The sequence below is a fragment of the Taudactylus pleione genome, unplaced genomic scaffold (genome assembly GCF_031769625.1).
Source record: "Taudactylus pleione unplaced genomic scaffold, aTauple2 ptg000135l, whole genome shotgun sequence".
NCBI classification, from domain to species: domain Eukaryota; kingdom Metazoa; phylum Chordata; class Amphibia; order Anura; family Myobatrachidae; genus Taudactylus; species Taudactylus pleione.
In genome coordinates, this window is record NW_028284537.1 from 1,652,954 (window position 1) to 1,679,937 (window position 26,984).

Consider the following 26,984-nt stretch of genomic DNA (forward strand, 5'->3'; position numbering starts at 1 on the left):
AGCAATAGCGCATATGCTCTGGTGGTGTGCAGCGGTGTGCTCCCTATGGCTTGGTGGGAATACATACAGGAGACTGGAAGTCGGGATGCCGGCGGTCAGAAGACCAACAGTGGCATCCCAATGCTCAGAATCCTGACAGGGGCTTGGTAAGTATCTTACCCCTCGGAAGGGCAGAATGTACTAAAGATGGAAATGCGGTAAACCCCCCGAAAATGCAGTTTTTACTACATTCCCCAAATGTACCAAGTGCTTCATCCCGATGGGTAACGCCACCTTCAGGTGGTGTTAGCAAATAGAAGCCTATGGGCTTCTTATCAGGACGCTCCCCCTTGGGAGGGATCCCATCGGATCCTCCCATCAACCCCCACGGCTCGCGGCCTTCTTCGCATGCACAGAAGGACGCCAGAGGGACTTCTGGGAGTTAAAAACCGGAAGTCCCTCTGTCTGGAGCCATCGCAAAGGACAGCTCTTATTGGAAGAGCTGTCCTTTTGCGATATTCTTGGTACATACCGAGGTAATGAACCACGGTATGTACCCAAAGACAGGGGGATTGTACAACATCGCGTATTTGATGCTTAATACATCACGCCCACAGCCTTTAAAATGCCAGTTCGAAGCTGATTGGTCGGTGCTTTTTCTCTCCAAGCTTTGATAAATCTCACTCTATCTCTCTCCAAGCCTTGATACAAATCCCCTGCGCATTCCTGTAAACAAATACTAATGCCAGTTTAGTCAGAAACCAATGATCTAGCAATACATCTGTGGGAGGAAATAGGAGCACCAGGGTTGCTGGTCAAAACTGAACCCAAGGTCGAAGCAATACTACTAACTAGTATGTCTCATACCATACATCATGTCTGTCCACCTATGTAACCCATGGCCAGATATGGCCCTCTAAGCCTTTTTTTGGACTGTATTCTGTGCATTTAGCCCACGATGGCGTAGTCTGAACAAACCCAGTGTTCTGCCCCAAGGGTGCCAAGAGAGGATGCCATGATTGGATACAGAGTGCCGGAGCCTGGGCCTACAAGAGGCTTAGCATGCCTCCAATATCCTGAGCCACTTTAGCGATGAAGCAACATCTACTCATGAGGCCTGTGATTGACAACATGCACGGCCACACCCCCACAGGTCATGGCGACGCCCACTAAGCACCAAAACAAGACACTCCTCATGGCAGCCCTGTGCAGCCCGCTTCATATAGATAGTTGGAAATCACTGCCATATTTATTAATATCAGCCAATTAATGAGTACAGGTTTGTGTATATTGCGGCCGGGACCTAAGGGATCTAATTAGAACAGGTCACCATACACATGAATACATAATCTAGCATGCCACTTGTACTCTTGGGATAAAAGAAAAATAAATGACAAAAATACATAAATGTGAATAGCAATTACTTTACTTTTACAATAGCAAACAAATATTGCCTCAGCATACAGGCAATCACAATCTAATTATCATTGTTTTGACTATTACCAATTTTTTTTTAAGCAGTCCAATTAAATTGTGGCCTAATTAACACTAAAAGCTCCAGTGATGATAATTGGTCCTTTAGAGATTTGTAGCTAAATAGCCATTAACTTTTTTTGTGTGTGTGTTTTTTGTGGAGACAGCAAAAGTCCTGTTTGAGTTGGCATTTAATAACTGCATGGGTGCATTATAATTATGAAAGCTTCTGGATATTTGATCTAGCAATATGCAAATTTTGAGAGTCGTGACGTTTATATAACACAGGGATTATAGCGGCTAGCAGGAAATAGACGCATGCATCGTACATGTGATCAGCAACTAATAGGTGTTGTGCTGGAATGCATACCTGCTGCCTTATGTAGCTCTATGGTGTTTCACATGATTTCAGTGTCAAACAGATACTTGCCTAACCTCCTGGAACGGCCAGGAGGCTCCCAAAAATCGGGTGGCACACCCGGGCACCCGGAAAGGCGGCCAAGTCTCCCGGTGGCTGGCGCCCAGTTCCCCAGTGAAGTGGGAGGCACAAGCGGCCGTTTACGCAATTTGTGTTGAATTACGTCATTGTGGCTTTGCCCCCCCTGCTTCACAATGCCGGCAATCTCGGCATTGCATAGCAGGAGGCGGGGCTGCAATGACGCAATTGTGTCATTATGCCCTAGACCAGCCCACCTCCGCCAAGCCCTGCCCACCCACCGCTCCAAACCCGCGCACCTTTGTCGTGCCCCGCCCCCGCAGTGCCTACCTGGCTTCCTCCAAAAGGTGGGCAAGTATGGTCAAACATTAATCTCCACTTACTGTGACAACATGGTGCTGGGTGTGTACAAGCTAATAGCACGTTCTACTGCACTTAGGGCCTGATACAGAGATGTACGCAATGCTGACTTTTACACAGATTGAGCGATTGTTTGCCATTGTGTGTGTCAGCCGCACTGGGCACGAGCAACGAATGGTTTGCGTTTAAACCAGCACAGTGCTTAAATGATCCATTGCGATCTCCTACGCAGCATGAGAGCTCTCTGCGTGTCAGGAGAGCCGCTGTGTTTGAGACAGCTCAGACCTGCCGCAAGGGCTGCATGGCTGGTCGATGTGCGTAGATATTACCAATTTTTACGCTGGTATATGACGTAGGGCGCATATGAGAAGGCAGCAGTGGATGTCCTTATGCTCGGGGCGGCTTTGGAACTAATAGTATATATTCACAGCTGCGTTCTGTGCGTAATTGCAGCTGTGATCGCATTAGCGCCAATCTCTGAATCAGGCCCTTAGTTACCAACACTGGTCGCCTCTCCTACAGGGGGAGATGTATCAAGCCGAGAGAGAGAGATAAAATGGTTAAGTTGTCAAGGCAACCAATCAGCTGCTAACTGTCATTTACCCAGCACTCTCTTTGAAATGACAGTTAGAAGCTAATTGTTTGCTTTGAATCTCTCTCTAAAGGGGGGGTATCCATTTAGCGATATTTGCAGGCGATGGCACGATAACGACGTCGTTATCGTGCAATCGCTTGCAAATCGCGCATGTATCGGGCACATTTAGGTCAGAAACGACCAGTGATGTGCGTTCGCTGGTCGTTTCCGACATCTATCATCGCCCGTACATGGTGGTCAACCCGATGATCACGTCAGGTTCAGCATGTACAGGGATGATGGATGTCCCTACACTGAACGACTGAACGTTCAGTGTAGGCACATCATAGTCGGAGAAACGACAGCACGATTACAATGTCGGAATCGTGCTGTCAATTCTATGGGGGAGATGTATTAACGGCAAAATGCGGTAAAACCCCCGAAAATGCCGTTTTCGGGGGTTTTACCGCATTCCCCGTATGTATGAAGCAGCAGAATGCAGCGTCGCTAGGTAACGCCACCTTCAGGAGGCGTTACCCAATAGAAGCCTATGGGCTTCTTAGCGCGACGCTCGGGGCCGGGATGGATCCGATCGGATCCCTCCCATGAGCCCCCGCGGCTCGCGGCCTTCTGCGCATGCGCAGAAGGACTTCTGGGTGTTCAACCCGGAAGTCCCTCTGCCCGGCCGCATCGCAAAGGACAGCTCTCATCGAGAGGGCTGTCCTTTGCGAAATCCTTGGTACATACCGCGGTAATGAACCGCGGTATGTACTCGAAGTCGGGGGGGATGTACCGCAACGGCGATGTCGCCGTTAATACATCTCCCTATTGTCTGTTAATGGATACGCACCTTAAGGCTTGATACATATCCCCCGTAGTGAACTATTTATTGGGTTGGACGACGGTCGCATCTTGTATGAGTTTTAGCGCTGTGTCTGTAATGACCTATACTGTGTGTTCTGAGTGTCACAGGGCTCAGTCTCTCAGATTTGAACACAAAGACAAATATACGGCTGCTTACTGGCCAGGCTGCATTGCTATTGCGCGGTATCGTCATCTAGTCATTGGTAGAACTTTTAATTCCTATACTGTATCTAGTTCTGGAAAGAGGAAAAAATCAGTGTAATAATTTCGGAATAATCAAGTGTCTGAAGGCTCATCCAGAGGGTGGAAGCTGTTATATTGGGAGGCTCCTGAAATTTAAGTTGCGCTTCCGCCCTCTTGGAAAAGTGGGCAAGTCTCCCAGCTGCCCCCCCCCCTCCCCACTCAAACCCTCTGATGATGCGATTCATTTTGGTAATCTCGGCATTGTGGAGCAGGGGCGGGCCCACAATGACGAAATCATGCGGTCACCCCTTCCCCCAAGTTACCGCCATGCCCCTTCATATGCCGACCTGGCTGTCAGAATGTCGGCAAGTAAGATGCGTATGCGCATTAGAATCTCTCTCAGTGTATACGCCAGCGAGAGGGGAGCCTATACAGAGACGGCACGTGGGCCCATTCCCCTGATAAAATGCCCCTGTATGAAAACTGGTGTACTACTAACTCTGTACCAGCCCTGGAGTTTATATACTATAGTAGTAAAGGATTCACATAAACTATACATTTAATATGAATATCGGTAGTTTATATATTTACCAGTGGCGTAACTAGGGGGGGTCGGGGGTGCGTGCCCTGGGCCCGTGGGACCAGCGATGCGGGGGGGCGCCGCCGGGCACGGTCCGGCCCGCCCTAGTTAGCCACAAGTGTAGCGCCGACCGCAGTGATTGCGGTCGGCGCTACACATTTACACAGGACCGGCGCTAGGCTTCCAGCGCCGGTCCTGTGCTGCACGCCTGAGCCCGTTCCCTCCCCCTGAGCGCTTGCCCAATAGCGCCAGGAGGCGGGCTCAGGCTGTGCATAACACACACATCGCCGCCAGCACTGGCGGCGATGCGTGTGTTAAACAGCAGCCAATGAGAGTCAGATAGACTCTCATTGACTGCTGCAGCACCCACTACAAGAGCCGGACTTCCGTCCGGCTCCTGCAGTGGGTAATGGGACTGACATCATGACGTCATGATGTCTGTCCCATAATGCTGAGCGCACCAGCCCGGGAGGACTGGCGGGCGGCGGCGGGAGCGGCGGCGCGGACCGGAGCAGCAGGTAAGTATGTTTTTTATATATATATATATATATATGTATTTTTTTTAACCTATCTGCAGAACGGGGGAGGGGGGGTGGCTACTACTGGGAGGACCTCTACTGGGGTCCTGAGTGACGAAACGCGTAGGGGCGTGGCCTAGCGTTGTTCTGTGATACGAGGTCTCCGACGAGTGAACCTGTTGTTCCCGGAGACGGAGGATCAATTCTCTTTATGTGCTGTATACTTGCGGTGGCTTGACCGCTATGTCTGGTACGTCATTTAAGACATATGTTTTGTCTGATATGTTTTAATAAAAGTTGGAAGATAATGCACTATTGGCGCCCCTTCTATCTTTCTTCTAGAAATATATATATATATATATATATATATATATACATGTAATTTTTTTTTAACCTATCTGCAGAACGGGGGAGGGGGGGTGGCTACTACTGGGAGGACCTCTACTGGGGGTGGGGGCACCATTATTGGGAGGACCTCTACTGGGGGGGGCTACTACTGGGGGCACTTAATCGGGAGGGGGAACCTCTACTGGGGACTACTACTTGGGGGGGAACTACCACTGGGGGCATTATAAAAGGGGCCTACTAGTAGAGGCACTGCACTTGGGGGACCATTACTGGGGGCAATAATAGGAAGGGCCACTACAGGGGGCACTGGATAGGGGGGATCACTACTGGGTGCCTGCATAAGGGGACCACTACTGGGAAAACTGCATGGGGGGGACTACTACTGGGGGCACCATATAAAGGGCACTGCATAAGGGGATACCGCTACTGGGCACACTGCATTGTGGGGACTGCTACTGGGGGCACTGCATAAGGGGGAACACTACATGGGGCACTGCATTTGGGGGGACCACTACTGGGGATACCGTATAAGGGGCACTACTATGGGCCTGCATAAGAGGGACCACAACTCCATACTGGGGGTACAGTATAAGGGGTACTACTGGGGTTAAGGTGCATATGGATAGGAATGTTCAGTGTGAAAATAAAGGGGTGTGTCATGTTGACACGCCCCATTTTTAAGTGACCACGCCCATTTTTTTTTCGACGAGCGCGCCTTCGGCGCACGCACATCGGGGGGGGGGGGGGGGCTCCCTTTTCAAATTTGCCCTGGGCTCCAAATACCCTAGTTACGCCACTGATATTTGCATGTATATTTTATGCATGCTATGTACATAGCTGATGTTTAGCTAGCTGTGCCTATTCCTCTCATAGTACCCATGGCATGTACCCATTATTTTTTTACCAAGCAGCTACTTCTCCCTGGCCGGATGCTTCACTCTGAAATCACGTCCCCGGGACGCCTGTCCGTATAACGAGCACCACACAAACCATATATATTCCCTATTTTGGAATATTTGCATACCATAATGAGATATCTTGGGAATAGGACCCAAATATACACACAGAATGCATTTATGTTCTATATACACCTTCTACACACAGCCTGCAGGTCATTTTATACAATATATTCAATAATATTGTGGTTCAAACAAAGTTTGTGTACAGAAATGAAATTCAGTTATGTTTCATAAATTCATATACACACAGCCTGAAGGTAATTTTATACAATATTTTTAATAATTTGTGCCTTAGACAATGTTTGTGTACATTGAACCATCAAAAATCAAAGGTTTCATTCAGGGTCATTTCTAGAGAGGAGGGGGCCTATGTGCAGTCTCCGACGCAGGCCCCCTCCTCTCCGCCCGGCGGCCGGCAGCGCACTGAGCTGTGCACGGCCAGCGCCGGAGCTATAGGCTCTTGGCACTAGAGTGTGCCCAGAGTCTATAGTGTATGCACAGGTCACCGGGAAAATGGCCGCGGCGGCCATTATCCCTGTACTGCGCATGCGCAAACGATGGGAAAATGACCGCCGTGGCCATTTTCCAGTCTTGTACAGCGCTGGACCCCCGCGCCGACGTGGGACTCCGGAGAGGTAAGTAATAATATGGGTGCAGGGTGTGCGGTGCGGGCCCCCCCTGGACCCAGGGGCCCGTGTACCCCGCACACCCTGCACCCATTATAGATACGCCCTTGGTTTCATTATCTCAGTCATGCCAAAAAAATTCTGTATTTCGGAATATTTTGATATGGGAGACTCAACCTGTATTGTGTGGTTCAGAATAAACTAATTGTATTAAATTTTCTTCTGCCACTTTCTAACTATTTATATAACCGTCTTCCTATTTGATTTTATACCGAGCTGGCGCTGGGTGAGCTAACTAGTCCTATTTCTGTTTGTACTCAAGGTATTCTCAAGCTTAAGTGTCTGGTTCTGATGCAGTAATAATGCCTGAGATGTCTTTGGGCAGCTCCTCCAGCACTCAGTGACATACAAGATCTTCCTTTCATCAGACGTGTATCATGTGTCTAGTATTCATACAAAGGGAACTGACACGTATCAGTAACCTAAGCTCTGATTTGCACACCAATCGCAAGCCTTGACTTTCACATAGTAAAAAAACAATATTTAAAATGAGAGGCAGAGAATCAGAAAAGCTCATTTTGAGGGGACAGATGCCAATTAAGAATTCATTGCAAATTACACCGTGCATTAGGGTTGATAATGGAAGACGGCTCTGCGGCAGAAGTTCTGAGAGGAAAATGTGTACAAAATAATAAATTTTCGCTGCCACGTGGTGAGACGTAGTAAAATTGCTCGTAGAACAACGAAGAAAACAATTGTGTTAAAATTGGACCCAGCTGTAGGCATTTCTTATCATTTAGTGGGGCCGTGATTTATAGACCTTTAAAAATTAGTGTTCATATGAAAATATTTCATTGACATATGAAGGTTTTCTAGATTTATCTCACTTGATGTCCGATTATTTTCCCCCTCAGTTTCATCAGTAAGGCTCAGTGGGCCTGATTCAGAGCCGGACGCTATTTGCGCTCGCTCGTTTAGAAAAAGGGGCCGGCTATTTAAATTGAGCGCTCGCTCTTTGCGGTCTGTTGACGCCTCTATGTCTGAGCGAGCGAACGAAATATGCGCTCGCTATTTTGTAAAGACGCCCCCTGGCCGCTCGCATCCTACGTCATCTCCGCTATTTATTTGATTAATCGAGTACATCGAAAGGCATCTGAACTGCTCGCTATTCTTGTGGTTGGATTTTCCTACCGCAATCATGCGACCAGTTCAGGCTAAGAAACAACCAAGTGACGTGGTCGATGACGCTGCTTTGTTAATTATGCACAACCTTAAAACGCCCATTTTGACCGTTTGGCACGCCTGCGTTCGGATCTCCACTCCCCGTTTTCAAGCACCTTCCCCTGTTACCACCCACAAACGCCTCATCCTGTCACTCAAATTAGCAGGCATTCGCTATTTTGCGAGCACACAATTTCCGACCGCAATGACTGGTTCACGCATGCGTATTACAACCCATACGCATGTGCAGTTGTGCGAACATCGCTCGGAGCGAACGAGTGGCCGCTTACGAGCGGCTCTGAATCAGGCTCTGTGGTTTTTTTTAAAATTATTATTATTTTTAATGATAATAATAATAATATATTCATGGTGGAGGAGTGGTGGCCGGAGTCCGCCTGCAGGTTCAGAGTAGGGATGGACATCGGAATCCGATGGTTACTAACCATCAATGATTTTGTTCCGATGGTAGTAATTTTACTATTTGATGTTGGCGTTCCGATGTTTGCCACCATCGATTGGAAATCATTCGAAGAGGTTGTGATGGTAATTTTTTTTTTTAATTCCTGATAGCTATGCCTCCCCAGGCTCCTTTTTGGCTACTGTAAGGTAAGTATTATGTCAACACCTGGGCGCAAAGACACTATAACAGCAGAGTTTAGTACTCTTTTATCAACATCATTTATATTTATTGTTTAATAAAACCAGTGTTTACATTTTACACTATGGTCTTTATCTATTCTATATATTGCATGGCCTGAGTGACGTTCTGCACAGGTGAGAAAAGAACATCCAAGCCATCAGCCAGTCTTGCGTCATTGAAACTAAAGTTATATATCTTGCCCTTCACATGTGGGAATTTTGCACCTTTTTTATTTGTCACTAACGCAATTGGGTTGTCACCTATATATATTTTGGTCCTTCTTGGCTACTGTGTCTGCAACAGGGCAACTTCATAGTTTCGTTGGAGGATGCCTCTCACCATTTGATGTTGGCGTTCCGATGTTTGTCACCATCAACTGGAAATCATTAGAAGAGGTTGTGATGGTCATTTGTTTTTTTAATTCCTGATAGCTATGCCTCCCCAGGCTCCTTCCTGGCTACTGTGTCTGCAACAGGGCAACTTCATAGTTTCGTTGGAGGATGCCTCTCACCATTTGATGGTGGTGGTCCAATGTTTGCCACCATCGAATGGAAATAATTTGATGGTGTTCCGATGGTTGTTTAATTTTCAATTCCTGATAGCTATGTCTCCCCTGACTCTTTCTTGACTACTGTGTCTGCATCAGGGCATATTTTTGGGTTCGTTAGAGGCTCTCTCTGTCTGCCTCAGACGTGATCCTGCTCAGTCCCTGATTTACTCCGCTCTCTAGGCTGCTGCTAAGCAACAAGGCACATTACTATCTCTGATTGTCTCTTACTGTCTCTCACTGTTTCAGCACCCTGGCCAGCTCCTATACAACAGCTTGGTGCTAGATTTTTTTCTCTGTGACTTTGCTTCACTAAAATCATCACTGCTTGGCTCCCTTTTGTCAAAGATGAATGGTTCATACACCTGAACCTTCCTGGACCAGTACTGTATAAAATAGTGAAACCCCAATAAAAATCCATCTAGTGATTCATGAGATTAGCCCAAATGAAGAGGCAGACTCTTAAATCTGGGACTTAATTTTATATATATATATATATAGAGAGATTATGAATATTGAGCAACCAGTTTACAAAGTGCTGCACAGAAAATATTAGTGATTCCCCTTAGTCTCTATCGCATTGGAGCTTACAATCAAAATTTGATGACATACACACATGCATTAGGTTAATTTTTGTCAATATTAACCTACCAGTATGTTTTTGGAGAAACCCATCCATATACCATTTCCCAAACATACCTACTGTATTGCAGGGAAGTATAGACATGTTCCATAGAGAGCAATAGAAACAGTGCTGCTTGCAGTATATGAACCTGACTAAAATAGTACACACTATGGGGCATATTCAATTGGGTGCGAGAATAGCAAAAACACCCGCACCTGCGAGGTTTTTCCAGCTTGTGCGGGATTTTTGTTATTCAAATAACTGCAGATTATTTCTTTTTTTACACGCCGGGAGGTTTTTTTTACGCACCTCCAGAGCAAGTGTGTTTTTAATTTTAGGAAAAATCACCAGGACTTGCTCTGGCACCTCGGCGGTACCCCCTCCCCAGGACTAATTAATAATTGGAAGTTACCAATTAGCTTAATTAGTCCTTAATTACTTACCTTCCGAAGCGGTGTCTTCTTCATCCAGCGTCGGAAGCCGGGTCTTCTGCAGCAGGGTGAGTATGTCAGTGTGTGTGAGTGTTTATTACTGTTTGTAAGTGTGTATGAATGAGTGTGTGTGTGTGTATGAGTATGTGTGTGTGAGACCCCTGGTTTGTGTGGCCCTCCCAGTGTCTGTGTGGCCCCCCTAGACTGGGGGTTGGGAGAACTACATCTCCCTGCAGCCCTTGCCCCTCCCACCAGCAGCTGGAGCCTCCCAGCAGCCCCTTCTCCAGTGAGAAGACAGATGGGAGGCCACCAGGATCCGCGGAGACCACCGGAGACCTCCGGCAGGTAAGTGCCGAATTCTTTTTTTTTTTTACGCAGCGCAGGCTTTTGAGAGCTGAAAACCCCGCAACCACTTTTTTTAAATTGGATATCACGGGTATCGAGAGCGCGCATAGCCGCGGTATTCCAAAATTGGGCGCAAGATTTTTTACCTCCCTAAACCTCGCGCCCAATTGAATATGCTCCTATGGCCCCCATTTATTAATGCGCAGAGAACAGAGATTAAAAAAAATGATTATCAACTTCTTATATCGCCATACTTACCGTCTTATAAAAAGCCCAAAGCCACTTTAGAGAGAGTATCCGAGGGGGCAACCATGTCCAAAGGGGGCGTGTAGCACTGTTCAAAGCCAGGGGTGAATCGCATCATCAAACCTCAAAGCCTTTCAGTCAGTCATTCCAAATAGAAAAATTATTTATTATAAAAAATGTTTTTTTATTTTTTTATTTTATGAATATCTTCTGTTGTTGCTATCCTTTGATGAAAATATAGAAAGGATCATTGTGATGTTAATTGTATTTTCTAACAAGCCTTTTACCCATACTTGCTGACTTTGAATTCCTCCTCTCCAGGAGAAGCTTGGAGAGGAGATGTAGCTGATCACTTCAGGGGGCGGGACTGGCTCTTGCATCATTAGGCCCTGCCCCCGGCATGGCAAAATGCTGCAAATCGCGGGCCTGTGGGAGGAGACGGACCTAAGACAATTTGCATAATTTGACCCCCACCCCCTCCCTACGGCCTCTCAATTCTTGGTATTATCTCCCCATCCTGCCCACATCACTGGGAAGTGGGCTTGATAAGAGAGATCCACCCACTCTTCCGGGGGACTACACAAATAAATCGGGAGTCTCCCACATCTTCTAGGAGAGTAGGCAAATGTGATTTATCCTCTTTGGCTTGTGATTGGTGCCTATGAGCAAAACTATTTTGTTGTTTTACCAATTCTAATCAATCTTATATTACAGGTTGAGTCTCCCATATCCAAATATTCCGAAATACAGAATATTCCGAAATACGGAATATTTTTAGCTTGACTGAGCTAGTGAAACCTTTGATTTTTGATGGTTCAATGTACACAAACTTTGTTTAAAGTAGGGATGTGCAGACTCGGTTTTACTCGGATTTACTCGGTTCTTATCGCCACTTTACCGCAAATTCGGATTTATTATATTGGCTACCCAAAACACATGATAGGCGATAGCCAATAAAATGCCGTTTAAAGATCCGAGTAAATCCGAGTAAAACCGAACCCGCTCACCCCTAGTTTAAAGCACAAAATAATATAAAAAAAGTATAAAATGACTTTTAGGCTGTGTGTATAAGGTGTATATGAAACATAAATAAATTTCATGTATGTACACAAACTTAGTTTGAGCCACAAAATTACTGAAAATATTGTATAAAATTAAGGTGTATATGAAGCATAAATGCTTTCTGTGTTTAGATTTGGGCCCTATTCCTAAAACATTTCAATATGGTATGCGGAATATTCTGATATCCAAAATACCCCTGGTCCCAAGCATTTTGGATATGGTAGACTCAACCTGTAATAGTACTTTGTACACAAACCTTGTTAGCTAAAATTTTCCACTAGACCCCCAAATTGAAAATTTCAGTTATGAATAGGCAGAATATGTTGCAAAATTATGGATCACAGTTCCCTAATGGGATTTGATACAAGTCACAAAGTTGAGACTGCAGTCATTTGAGTTGCTGTGACATCACTTTTCCCTATGCATGAATTAACCAATCCACACAGTGCATTAATGTCAAGCAAGGTAGCAAAACTGTTGCAAGTCTGTCAGTTTGTTTGAAATAATAATATTCAATCCGTTAATAAAGCAGATGGTTTATATGTCAACTTATTTAAGTACCTTGGATATGTCCATTTTAATTACTCAATATGAACTGCGTGGTATTACCAATGATTTTGTTCATTTACATTCCCCTTTCACAAGAATCCATCATGACAGAGAGATCCTTAAACCCACTTAACATGCTCTTATATAGCAGTATAATTGCAAAGAGCCTCTAGATTGTAAGGTCAAACGATATGCATAATATTATTAACCCAATTGACTATTGAACGCGCTGAAAGGAACAAGGGTGTACTTGAGTTCATTTATCAGACCCTTGATTTAAATGTATAGTGACAGAATAGGATGTTTTTGTGAGATTGAGCGATGATAGAAAGATTAATAACTTAGCTAAAGTGTTTACATTCCATATAGACTATACTTAAAGTGCACCTGTCACCAATACACTGAATTTTTATGGACGGGTCTTAAGTTGCAGCCTATACTGTATATTTATTAAGAAGTATGTAATGACATCATTGCAGCACTTCATAAACAAATATTCATACAAGCCTGACTAATAACAAATGCGGCATTGGTTGATATTGAATTGTCTACATTCTTATGCAAGTACACTTCCATTTTAATTAACAAAATGGCACCCATTTATTGTTAATTTTTTTCCCATAGCAACCAATCAGACATTAGCATCCATTAATCTGATTACAGAACCCGCCAACAATCTGATATCTGATTGGTTGCTGGGGGCATTGGTCTTTGTTACTAATTATGCCTCCATGCAGGGGCGCCGAGAGGGGGGGAGCGGGTACTAATTCCCGAGCTTGCTGGAGGGACCAGTGCTGCCCCCCTCCTTCTTACATCACAGCAGCCCAGCACACTCTACTGTGTGCTGGGTTGCACTGGGAGTCTGCTTGCTGCTGCTAGACAGCAGTCACAGCAGCAGCAGTCTCCTATGCCTGTGGGGGGGAGCAATCACACTGATCGCGTCCCCACTGGATATGCCCCCTCCCCAGCACACAGCGCCGCCAAAATGATTTTTCCCTAAGGGGGCGTGACCACGCCGCCCACAATTAGGCCACGCCCCTTTCACCAGGGCCCGGCTGTTGGTGCACCTGCCTCCAAAGCATACTTACTGATGGCGCTGGGCACAGCAGGGGGGTGGTTTTGTGTGTGTGCCGTTAAGAGCAAGCCTGGGCCCGGGGGCGTGGCCTTCCCCCTAAGGAAAAAACAATTGTCCGTGCTGCATGCTGGGGAAGAGGGCGCTGTGAGCCCCTCAGCCCGGCGCAAAATGAGGGGGGATCGCAATCAGTGTGATCGCTCCCCCACACAGGCAGAGGAGACTGCTGCTGCTGCTACAGTCTCCCACTGCAGCCCAGCACACTGCTGCCCAGGACACAGCAGCGTGTGCTGGGCTGCTGACAGTTAGGAGGGAAGAGAGGCGGCGTCAGACCCGGTCCCTCCAACAAGCCTGGACCTGGGTAATTAGTACCCGCTCCCTCCCCCCCTCTCTGTGCCCCTGGATAGGGGGAACATGGTGGTGAAATGATACAGCATTAGGGGCGTGATTGCGTCATTGTGGCCCCGCCCCTGCTACACAATGCAGAGATTACCGGCATTGTGCAGCAGTGAGTGGGGCTACAACAACGCGATTCCTGCTGCAGCGGTGTTTGTGTAGGGGTGCTGAGGGGTCCGGGTTATGCAGGCGGGAGGCGGCCACCCAGGAAACTTGCCTACTTTTTGGGCGGCTGGTAGCGCCACCCGGTCGCTCCAGGAGACTAGGCAAGTATGCTTCATAGGGACTATCACAATTACTAACCTGCTATCTGTGTTTTATTAATAATGAAGCAAAGTCACAGAAAGATTTAGGAAAGCGCTAACATATATATGTGCAGTCCATCTTCTCACCTTCATGTATGTAAACGAGTCTAGAAATTTATACTAAACAGTTATATTGGGCTATAGAAAGATTTGCAAACATCACAATGTAATCCTCTAATTGCCATCTGTTCTGTTTTCTCTCACAGGTCTCTTTTGGGGGAAGACATTTTTATGAAATGCAGAAATAGTTACCTGTAGTTGCAAATGGGAATTTGGAGCAACTTTGAAGCAGATACAAAAATAATTGTGTTTGACTGGAATAAAATTCTTGGAAAGCCCCTAAGGTAAGATTGTTTGGTTAAAAGCAGATACGTTGAGGGCTAAAGAGGCTGAGGAGGATTTTTTTGAGCAGTAGTGTAATAGACATCGTAAGGAGGCCATTATCCATTGCTGAGGCCATTTTGCTGAAGAAAATTAAACATGTAACTACCGCAGAATCTCTTGTTAGAAATAACAGTCAGTCAAATCTCTTCAAGTGGGCATTATGCTGATGTAGAGATGCACTTGAATGGAAAAAGTGAAGCGTTGTGAATACTTTCCGTATGCACTGTAATTACATTAGGTTTACCCATTAGCGCTTATTCACCAATTACACCATATTGATTTTTTTAAATAAGCTGCTTTTTACTTGAGCGCGATAATATCACTTTTTTCAATTGTACCTTCATTTCTTATTGCCACGATAAGCGATAATAAGACCCGATAATTAATAAATATGTCTTACGCAAGATGTATGACACAGACACAATTCTGGAAAGTTAGCCTGTAATTTTAAAGCAGCAATAATTTAAAAAGGCAAAACCAGGTTATTACTGCCGTTTTAAAAATACGGTCTAACTCGCTGCTAATGTCTACTAATGTATGCATGTAGCAGGCTATTAGATCTGGCTCTATAGATTTTCTTTCCTGGGATCCATCTGTGCTTACGGCCACCCGATCCATTGGATTCAACATTTACATGTTGTCCTATGAATGGAGAGAAAACGATGCCTCAATTGAAATATGAAAGTGAATAGACTTTATTAGTGCGTGTTTGATTGCAGTTTTTGTTGCTTTGGTACAAGTGCATCCAGGAGAGGGCTGGTAACATTTTGGATGCTGCCAAACACATCTACAGTAGATCGCTCGGGGGGAGATATATTGAACCTTCTAATGCTGCCCGCAGCCCATCCACTAGGCGATTAAACCTAGCGAAGGAGCGATAACGACGGTCGTTATCGCTCCATCGCTTTGTAATCGCCCGCAAATTGGGCAGTAAAAGATTAAAAAATTACCAGCGATGCGTGCGCCTGCTGGTCGTTTTTAACATCAACCATCGCCCGAACATGACGGTCAACCTGACGACCGCCGTCAGGTTGCCATGTTTGGGGATGATTGATCTGCATACACTGAACGTCTGAACGTTCAGTGTATGCACTTCACCCCGCGGGAGACGACGGCGTCGTAATCGTGCCGTCGTCCCCGTATCGTGTAATGGATGGGCAGCTTAATAAGGACAGGTGGAGCCCATAGCAACCAATCAGCTTCTAGCTATCATGTTCTAGAATGTACTCGATAATTGATAGTTAGAAGCTGATTAAAGCTACAGTATGGGCGACTTCTTCACTTCTCTTCTCTTTAGAAGTTTGCTACATCTCTCCCACTGTGGGGGAGATGTATCAAAGCTTGGAGAGAGATAAAGTGGAGGGAGATAAATTGCCAACTTGAGCGCCACCATCCCGTACCCACCCCGCTTAAATCAAATTCCTGTTCGGTTAAAGTCCCAGTCCAGTGTCTCTCGTACACGGTGGCCCTGATTCAGAGCCGGACGCTCTGACAGAGCGCTCGCTCTGAATCAGGGCCGTCCCTCTTACTTTTTGGAGCGGCCTCCTGGCCGCTCGCATAGCTCGCATAAATGATGGTCGCGATGGTCAAGACCATCGCGACCATCGGGCTTGCGATGAGCCCTTGTGGTAGGGTCTCGTCTGCCGTAAGCCCTGGAGTGCTTTTGGCTCTATCAGAGCTAAAAGCACTCCCACTGACATCACTCGTGATGTCAGTGGGGCCGGCCCCAGACGGTAGGCGTTCCCATAAGAATGCCTCCGTCTGGGCAGCCACGCCCCCGGCACGCCCACCAAAGGGGGCGTGCTGTCAATCACCATCGACAGCACGCCCCCTTTGGTGCGAGACCCATAACGACGGCTTGGCCGTCGTTATTCGGGTCTCGCACATGCGCACGACGGAGCCGCCTCCGTCGTACGCATTGCACTCTTGGGCAACAACGACATGCTTGCGAGCGCTCAGCGCTCGTGAGCGGGTCTGAATCAGGCCCTGTGAGTGTTGCTTTGCTGTGTCTGAGATAAGAGTCGAAATATTAAAAAAAAGTCGCCATTCTCCACCGCTTGGAGCCGTATGGTTTATAGAGGCGGGGTGTATGAGGACACATCTATTGGTGCAAGTGCTCTATTGCAGCCAAGCTACGACCATTTAGCTGCAAGTAGAGACGCACATGACTCGGAATCGCCCGTAGAGACTTGCGTTAGTCTGCAGAGCTTGTGCATAGCTAAACAGTGCAAGATCTGTCTGCAGGACGGAGCTCAGTGCAACGTATAATCGGCCGCTGTAAGAGGATTTGGGGTTTTTTCTTCCCAAAAACACAGACATGGCTAGTCATTAGTTGTTATAGAGAAAACACCCTGTTGTTGTGCATAGACTTTGTGTCTTTGATCTATCTACTGGCTTCCCCATCTGAAGCAGGAGATAGTCCTACCAAGATGGGAGTTCATGTATGCTAATTGCACTGGCTTTGTATGAGAGGTGTACAGGTGGCGTATGGTGATTTGCTTTGTTGAGTGCCTTATTTCATTCTCTGTTGTTGACTATAAGCTGTTGTTTATGGTGCTTAACCCCACACGGAATTAATGTATTTGTTCAGAGATATACTGATGGTCTATTTAGTGCTGCATATCTACTCTGTACGTACAGTAAGTCTAGTCAGGCATCCCATCATCCCTTAGGTATTCAACAAAAGTCACACTGTTGCTTGATGTCTGTTCTTGCATTTAGGATCCTATACCCATCAGAACCATCACTGGATCCAACAGGACTCATCCCACTGCTCAGTTTTGTAGCTTGCTGTGTTTTCCTTCAGGAGCATAACAAATGCTTTGCATCCAATAACTCTGAAATGGTATACAGTGCTCCAGGTGACTCACCATGACATGTTTTGGAAGTTTGTAGCTGTCATTTCTGCTGGGTATATTTCAGATGATCCATTAACAAACGTCTCATAATTTCAGTCAGGGTTCTGTTCTTCCTTTCAGATGCTCTCTATTGATTTGAAGTATATGGAATTGTTTATGCTCTATGCTCTGTTGTCTTAAGAAGTTTATTATTCATGTCCTGTAAATCTCACCTCCATAGTCACTTCAAAATATGTGGGTTTAGGTGATACTTCTTGTCGTTACTTTATAGTCCTGTATCCTTTATTAATTCCTGCTTTTGCAGTTCCTGTATGTTTTCCGGGGTGTGTACCCAGGAAATCTGTGCCATGTCTAACTGCAATTATTGTTCCTGTGTGTACTTAGTGCCTGCTTCACTAACGATTGCAATAGCGATCTCGCACGCAGTTCTACTGCGATAGTATGCTAATCCATTGCGATCGCTATGCCGTCGCATCATAACATAAGGACATCCACTTTACCTTACACACATCCGTAATGTTTAGCAAGACTGCGAAGCTAACGGTAAATTCGAGTACCATCGCAGCCTCACACACACTTGCACAAGCCCCGACCTTACTCAGAAATTGCTAACTTCCATGCACGCTATGACTTCTCAAGCTGCGTATGGCATCACAGTGGATAATTTATGCAGGCCCATGCAACGGTGTTCAAATGAACTGGCAAGCCTGCGTTTCCCCATCCACCCCCCATCACCTCCCCCAAATGGTACTTTCTGTCAATCACTCTGCGATGGGTCTGCATAGTCATTGTGTCATTGTGGTCGCAGCCCCGATTCCACTGGCCGGTTTGCGCGATGCATGCGCAGTACGAACAATCGACCAATTGCATGCGTGATCACAGTTGCGATCGGCAATGAATCAGGCCCTTAATCTCACTTGTTCCTTTGCGGTGTACAAATGATGCAGGTGTTCATTCACTTTGACTCTGGCTAACATCATACTTCATCCAGCACATCCTTTACTATTACTGCAAAATTGCTCCCTTTTGTATTAGATTATAACGTATCTAGGGGGTCATTCAGACCCACTCGCGAGCGGCAGTACGCTCGCAAGTGGGTCGATGTTCCCCACTGCGCATGCGCACGACGGAGGGAGCTCCGTCGTGCGCATGCGTGAGACCCGACGAGCGAAGGACTTTCCTTCGCTCGGAGTGTCTCATCAAAGGGGGTGTGCTGTCGATGGTGACTGACAGCACGCCCACTTTGGTGGAAGTGCCGGGGGCGTGCCTGCCAGACGGGGACATTCCCAAGGGAACGCCTACCGTCTGAAGCCGGCCCCACTGACATCACTAGTGATGTCAGTGGGAGTGATTTTGGCTCTGATAGAGCCAAAATCACTCCTGGCCTTGCGGTTGAGAAACCCAACCGCAGGCTTTCACTCGCAGTTCCGATGGTCGCGATGGTCAAGACCATCGCGACCATCATTTTGCACGCTCGTATATGCTGTGGGTGGTGACCCACAGCTATACGAGCGTCCAGGAGGACGCTCCATATTAATGGAGGTGGGCCCTGATTCAGAGCGAGCGCTCTGGTCAGAGCGTCCGGCTCTGAATCAGGGCCCTAGTTCCTTTAGCGATGTCAGTACTTCCATCTGCTAGATAAGTTATAGTGTAGTATAAGTATATGTGGTTTTAACTTTTTGCTTAGACCCCTCTGTTGCTCTGCTTTCCAAGTTGAGGAATCTTACTTTATATATTCCTGTTTCTTGCATCTAAAACATGCTCTCATTTGCCTATTCTGTGACTTTATATCTTTAAGGGTCATTCTATGTTGTGACGTATAACTTACTTTGTATGCTGGCGTTAATCAATAAGCTTGGTTTTCATTAAGTCTGTTGTTAATTCCACTTCAAGCTCTGGGCCTGATTCAGAGCCGGACGCTATTTGCGCTCGCTCATTCAGAAAAAGGGGCCGGCTATTTAAATTGAGCGCTCGCTCTTTGCGGTCTGTTGACGCCTCTATGTCTGAGCGAGCGAACGAAACATGCGCTCGCTATTTTGTAAAGACGCCCCCTGGCCGCTCGCATCCTACGTCATCTCCGCTACTTATTAGATTAATCGAGTACATCGAAAGGCGTCTGAACTGCTCGCAGTGCTTGTGGTTGAATTTTCCTACCGCAATCATGCGAACAGTTCAGGCTAAGAAACAACCAAGTGACGTGGTCGATGACGCTGCTTTGTTAATTATGCACACCCTTAAAACGCTCGTTTTGACCGTTTGGCACGCCTGCGTTCGGATCTCGACTCCCCGTTTTCAAGCACCTTCCCCTGTTACCACCAACAAACGCCTCATCCTGTCACTCAAATTAGCAGGCACTCGCTATTTTGCGAGCGCTCGATTTCCGACCACAATGACTGGTTGCTGCATGTGCATTACGACCCATACGCATGCGCAGATGTGCGAACATCGCTCAGAGCGAACGAGCGGCCGCTTACGAGCGGCTCTGAATCAGGCCCTCTGTTTCCAGGGCATTAATCAGTGCACTATATACATCAGGTAGATGGCACAAAATATGACTACCATATTGGTACACTTTATATCCTCACCCGCTGCTACATTCAGTTATTCAGTTTGTTCCCTTTAAAATACAGTGTTAATTTACTCACATAGAATGCAGATTTCACAGCTTTTATTTTTCAGTTGTTTTTGTGCCTGGGCGCATTACCTGGTGCTAAATATTCTTCTTATTTCAAGCAATCAACATGTATGGAACATTGTTGGATACATTTTAATGTAACAATTACATGGAAACGTGCAGTAACATGAAGAATTAAGAAACATGTTTCTACAATTGAGTACAATGTCACAACTTAAGAAACAGCGCCACCTACTGTACCTCCAGATTATCTATAATGCTTATCTATCCATGTTTTATACATATTTCTCTGGAGTACCGCATCGGCACTGCCGTAGCAAGGGAAGTCACAGAGGAAACGGCGCGGCTGCCATTTTCCCGGAGATTTGTGCATAAATAAGTGCTACTATGCTATATGAACAGATGTAGCACCATTTTGTTTAGTAAGTCCGTAGCGGCTGCTTGTAAAGGAAACAATGCAGAGATGAATACAGAACTTCAGCAGACATTCCACTTTCCATTCCCTAGCCGGGGTGGTTACAGAGCTTCCCCAGCGCTAAGGACACACACATTTAATTCTTAAATCCCTTTAATAATTTAAATGGCTACAAACAATTAAAAGATTTAATTTTGAAGATTATCTCTTTTTCACCAACTCCCAGGAGAGGCAACTTATCCAAGGACTGTGGAAATTGTTTATAGTTTTATAGAAGATAATGGGATAAAAGGTCTGGATTACGTGCTACTGTAGTTGTTTACAAGCTCATTCCATTTGTTGATGCACAATAGAGTGTTCTGGATAAATGTTCCCCGAAATACTGGTAACTACCAAAATAAATGGAGGGATATAAATTGGAAGCTGATGGTTTCACCAACTTGTGGTTACTTAAGCAATTAACATGTCGACAAAATCAGGGTTATGTATAACATTTCCATTCAGGACTAGGCATCCAATCTGTCAGCTGCTGTAGGCATTACTTATTTTGGCCTTGTACACATTGGCACCTCATATCAAGGAACATCAGAATGTTTTTAGGTTGGGGGCCCAAGATATAATTCTATTTTGGCGTCCCTAAATCGCTGAATATCGCCCCCTCAGGGGCAGCTGGAGTAACAACACCTACCTGATGCCAGAGATCAGTAAGCCTGAAAGGACTTTGCTTTTGCTGATTGACAGCAGCATCCTGATGGTCGTTATCCCGACAGGGGTCGGGTAAGTATACTAATCCTCCCCCTAATCCCCTTAACCCTCCCTTCTTGTAGCCTAACACTAACCCTACCCAGCCCACACCCTGACCATCCCCGTTTCTGCCTAAACCTAACCCTCCCCCTTCGTGCCTAAACCTAACCCTCCCCCCTAAGTGCCTAACACTAACCCCCCCCAGTGGTGCCTAACCCAAACCCTTCCCCCTAGGGGTGCCTAACCCTAACCTCCCTCCCCCAAAACCTAACCCCGCTAAGCTGCCTAAACCTGACACTCCCTCCCGCGGCTTACAGATACCTCGGACTTACCTTGTTTGGGATGGCGTTCTTCTGGATTCTGGTTCCGGAATTTCGATTAAATCCCCATCGGGATTTTGACCGGTGGCATCCCGGTCGCCAGTCTGCTAACTACATACCCCAGGAACACATGCAGCGAATAGCGTGTCCCTGTACGGACAAGTTATCCAACCAGCACCGGGAAATGAGGAGGGCGGTTACCCACATGGTGCCGGGAATTGTAGTTTGGCATAGGTTTAGGAGTTCATTGCTACGGTGCACTGAGCCTCACTCTTGAATTACAGAAACCATCATACAACGCAAATCTGACTGCTTTCTTAACTTTATCAAACTGGACAAATCAATGAATCAATGAAAGACAGCCTAAAAATCAGGGCCAGTTCCAGGTCTACTAGCACCCTGTAAGAGAATTTACACACATTGACCCCCACACAGGGCCGGCCCGAGCCTAATTTATTTGGCAAGTGGATATAAATTTTGGCGCCCCATGTGAAATAATCCATATTTTTTAGGCGACAGAAAAAGGCTATTTAATTGCACAGCCTTTCCCCACAGAGCGGGGATTTTTGACGGGGGAAACCCTGCGTCTAATTGAATAACCCCCATAGGCTACGCATAAAAAAAACATATTAGCCCCCACGTGAAAATAATTATGCTTTTATGCTTTGCAAAAAAAACACATAGGCCCCACCTGAATATGTATGAAGTCCTTATACAGCAGGACCACCCTGAGTGCTAAGCTACAATTATACCCAAAGATACATATTCAGGGACAGGGTGACAGCACTTGGTGACAGTGAGAGGATGACGGCACTGGGTGATAACAGGGAGAGGGTGACAGCACTGGGTGACATCAGGGAGAGGGTGACAGCACTGGGTGACAGCAATAGGTGTCAGGGAGAGAGTGAAGTTAGTTGGTAATGGAGGGGGTGACATCAGTGGGTAACAGGGAGGGTGATGATGTAGAGGGTGATGACGGAGATGGTCACAGGGAAAGAGGTGATGACAGGGAGAGGGTGATAGCACTGGGTGACAGGGAGAGGGTAACAGCAATGATTGACAAAAGGTAGAGGGTGACAGCGATTGGTAAAAGGGAGAGGATGAGAGCAGGGTGAGAGTAAGAGTGACAGCAGTTTGTAACAGGGAGAGGGTGACAGCAGTTATGCCCTTTCTAATACATTATGCCACACACATGTAATGCCCTAATATATTATGCTCAGGGGTTAAAGTGGGCAGGAACGGGGTGGAACTGAGGGCCTGATTCAGAGCCGGACGCTGAATCAGGGTGTTTTTTTTTTTTGGAGCGTCTTCCTGGACACTCGCATAGCTGTGGGTTACCACCCACAGCTTATGCGAGCGTCCATGATGATGGTCGCGATGGTCAAGACCATCGCGACCATCGGGCTTGCGACGAGACCCTGCAATAGGGTCTTGGTGACCGCAAGCCCTGGAGTGATTTTGGCTCTATCAGAGCCCAAATCACTCCCACTGACATCACTAGTGATGTCAGTGGGGCCGGACCCAGACGGTAGGCGTTCCCATGGGAACGCCTCGTCTGGCAGCCACGCCCCCGGCACGCCCACCAAAGGGGGCGTGCTGTCACTCAACATCGACAGCACGCCCCCTTTGGTGCGAGACCCGGAGCGACAGCTTGGCTGTCGCTATCTGGGTCTCGCGCATGCGCACGACGGAGTTCCCTCCGTTTTGCGCATGCGCACTAGGGCACAATCGACCCGCTTGCGAGTGCTTGCGAGCGGGTCTGAATCAGGCCCTGAGTTCCGTCACCTCTAATGGTAGGTGGAACTAGTTCCATCTCCACCAAGTCCCTGCACAGTAATCCCACAGACAGAGAGACACTCACTGTCTGCCTTGGGAGGCTCAATTTCGTTAGAGAAACCAGCATATTAGGTAAGGAAAGAATTAAGAGAAGGTAATACATAATGGTTGCAGCAAAAAATTGGGCTTCCAAGTGACATAGACTAGGTTGTGGGGACTCCATAAAAAAAACCTCAGAGGCAAGGCAGAAAAAAATTCGGTGATGATATAGAACATTTTTTTTTTCTTTTTAAGTGATCTAACATTGTAGTCTCAGCTGATGGCAGGAGTGCTAAAAAAAAAAAAAAAAAGCATCTGAAATATCTTTCACACTGTTATATCCCCCAGGGCGGGGGGGGGGGGGAGGCGGTGGGAGAGTGGGAGAGATGAGTTCCATCACCTCTCCAGGACCACTTTAAGCCCTGATTATGCCACACATGTAATGCCCTTTATATTGCATTATGCCACATACATGTAAATGCCTCCCCCCAGTGTCAGAACTAGAGAGTGGTGGGCCCAGGTGCAAGAATATGTTTTGTCCCCCCCACCTCCCGTCCCGTGTGTGTATCCTGATGAAGGGAATGTAACCCCGAATCATTGAAAATAAAACTTTGTTCAATAGAAATATATATATATATTGAAATATCTGCCAGCCTTTAAATAAAGTAAAAATACGCTATGGCTTACCACACTGTCTCTCAGGCTGTAGTTCTTGTCTTCCGTCTTTTGTGCAAGGCCTGTTTGATGACAGTGCTGGGGATGCCTCAGGGGTAGGAGGAATGGTGTCTGCGGCCAGCCATCCTTAGTCATCACCCCCACATCACCTTCCTCAAATTCAGCCTCTCATCACCATCCTCAGCCCAGAAGCCCCTCCCATCACCTTCCTCCGTCCCCAGCCCCCATCACCTTCCTCCATTGCCAGCCCCCATCACCTTCCTCCATTCCCAGGCACCATCACCTTCCCTCCGTCACCAGGAACATCACCTTTCTCTGCTTCCTGCCCCTGTCACCTCCTGCCCCCATCACCTTCCTCTGCCTCCAGCCTCCCTCATCTTGCTCTGCCCCTTCACCTTCCTCTGCCTCCCTCATCTTCCTGTGCCCCCTTCACCTTCCTCCGTCCCCAGGCACCATCCCCTTCCTCTGATTCCAGCCCGTCACCTTCTACCCCAGCCCCAATCACCTTCCTCTGCCCCAGCCTCCTTCATCTTCTTCTGCCCCTTCACCTTCCTCTGCGTCCAGCCCCATCACCTTCCTCTGCCCCAGCCTCCTTCATCTTCTTGTGCCCCTTCACCTTCCTCTGCAACAGCCCCATCACCTTCCTCTGCCCCAGCCTCCTTCATCTTCTTCTGCCCCTTCACCTTCCTCTGCGTCCAGCACCCATCACCTTCCTCTGCCCCAGCCTCCTTCATCTGCTTCTGCCCCTTCACCTTCCTCTGCTTCCAGCCCCTGTCACCTCCTACCCCCATCACCTCTGCCTCCAGCCTCCCTCATTATCCTCTGCCCCTTCACTTGACACTGTGACCTGTCACTTTCTGACCCCCAGTCCTCATCACCTTCCTCTGGCCCAGCCTCCATCTTCTTCTGCCCCTTCACCTTCCTGTATGTCCAGACTCCAGCAGCCCTGTCACCACTTCACACCGCCAGGGCCCACCCGCTCCTATCGCCACTCCCTCCAGCGGCACGTGACATCATCACGCGCGCCACGTCCAAGACAAACTTTATTGACCATAGGGGACAGCTCACTGGCTGCCGTCGGCAGGTATGTCAAACAAAGTTTGTTTTGGACACTGCGAGTGCCGCTGGAGGGAGTAGCGATAGGGGCGGGCGGGCCTCGGCGGGCTTCCCCGTTCAGCCAGGGTCCGACCCCGGGAGCTGGGATTCCAGGAGCCGGGACTGCAGTCTTCCCCCGATAGTGGCGCAGCTGCATATAGTATAAGTCATTGCGACTTATTGTGATTCCGGCTGCGCCCTTACAGTTTGGCGCCGTACGCAGCTGCGTACCTGGTATAACGGGCCGGCCCTGCCCCCTCAAGAATTATGCTACACAGTACCCTATTATGTCACACAGTGCCTCATTTTCATGCCACATTGTGCCCCATTATTACCCCACACAGTGTTCCTTTTTTTCAGAACAAAACCAAATAAACATAGGCAGAGAGATGAACATACCTAGGAACAGGAGAAATAAGCAAACAACTAAAACTATAAGAGCAATGTGTGCAAATGCTAGGAACTTAGGAAATAAAAGTCCCTGAACTAATTGTAATAATGACAAGGGATGATCTGGATATTGCGGCTCTAACGGAGTCATGGTGCAATAAAAATCATTACTGGGACATAGCTATACCAGTATATACTTTATTTAGGAATGACAGAATGGGAAGAATAGGAGGAAGAGTAGCAATGTATGTCAAGGAAAGCATAAATACTACGTTAATACATAGTATTGAATAATAAACTGAGGGCCTGATTCAGACCCGGTTGCGAGCGCTGAGCGCTCGCAACCAGGTCGATGGTGGCCCAGAGCGCATGCACACGACGGAGCCGGCTAATCCGTCGCTCCGGGTCTCGCACCAAAGGGGGCGTGCTGTCGATGTTGAGTGACAGCACATGCGTGCTGTCGATGTTGAGTGACAGATGGTCTTGACCATCGCGACCATCATCCTGGCTGCTTGCATTAGCTGCGGGTGGCAACCCACAGCAATGCGAGCGGCCAGGAGGCCACTCCATAAAAAAAAATAAGACGCCCTGATTCAGAGCGAGCGCTCTGTCAGAGCATCCGGCTCTGAATCAGGGCCTTGCGATGTCAGTGGGGCCGCCCCAAACGGTAGGCGTTCTCATGGGCCACCATCGACCGGTTGTGAGCGCTTGCGACCAGGTCTGAATCAGGCCCTGAGTCCCTTTGGATGACTATAGAAACAGGGGAGAAAGTGATTCTTCGTATTGGTGTGATCTACAGACCACCAGGTCAAGAAGAGGAACTGGATAATAAAAGGATAGGTTATAATCATGGGAGATTTTAATCTACCCGATATAAACTGGGAGGTGTCTGTGGCAAGTTCCACTAGAAGTAGGGACATCCTGAATTCATTATATCGAGCCTCCCTCCAGCAATTGGTGATGGAGCCCACTCGGAAAGACGCAATATTAACTTTTATGCAGTGGGAAAAATTACTTCACAGAAAGGGTAGTGGACAAGTGGAATAGCCTCCCATCAGAGGTGGTAGAGGCTAAGACAGTAGAGCAATTTTTAAATATGCATGGGATAGACATAAGGATAATGGATATCCTTCAGAAGAAGTAAGGATCAATAAGGGTTGAGGTAACAATATGTTTAAAATTGGGGCAGACTAGATGGGCCAAGTGGTTCTTATCTGCCGTCAAATTCTATGTTTCTATGCCACATAGTGCCCCATTATTATGCCACACTGTGCCCCATTTCTATGCCACGTAGAGCCCCATTATTATGTAACA

General features: G+C 47.1%; 1 protein-coding gene across 2 annotated transcripts in view; it reads left to right on the top strand.

The window, feature by feature from the left end:
- Window positions 1-26,984, top strand: part of TAFA4 (TAFA chemokine like family member 4) — a 332,620-nt gene that overhangs the window by 109,502 nt on the left and 196,134 nt on the right. For both annotated transcript variants that reach the window (XM_088473439.1, XM_088473440.1), the window contains exon 2: window positions 14,546-14,683. In XM_088473439.1, the coding sequence (XP_088329565.1) occupies window positions 14,604-14,683 (80 nt within the window). In that variant the 5' untranslated portion in view covers window positions 14,546-14,603. The remainder of the gene's footprint in view (window positions 1-14,545; window positions 14,684-26,984) is intronic.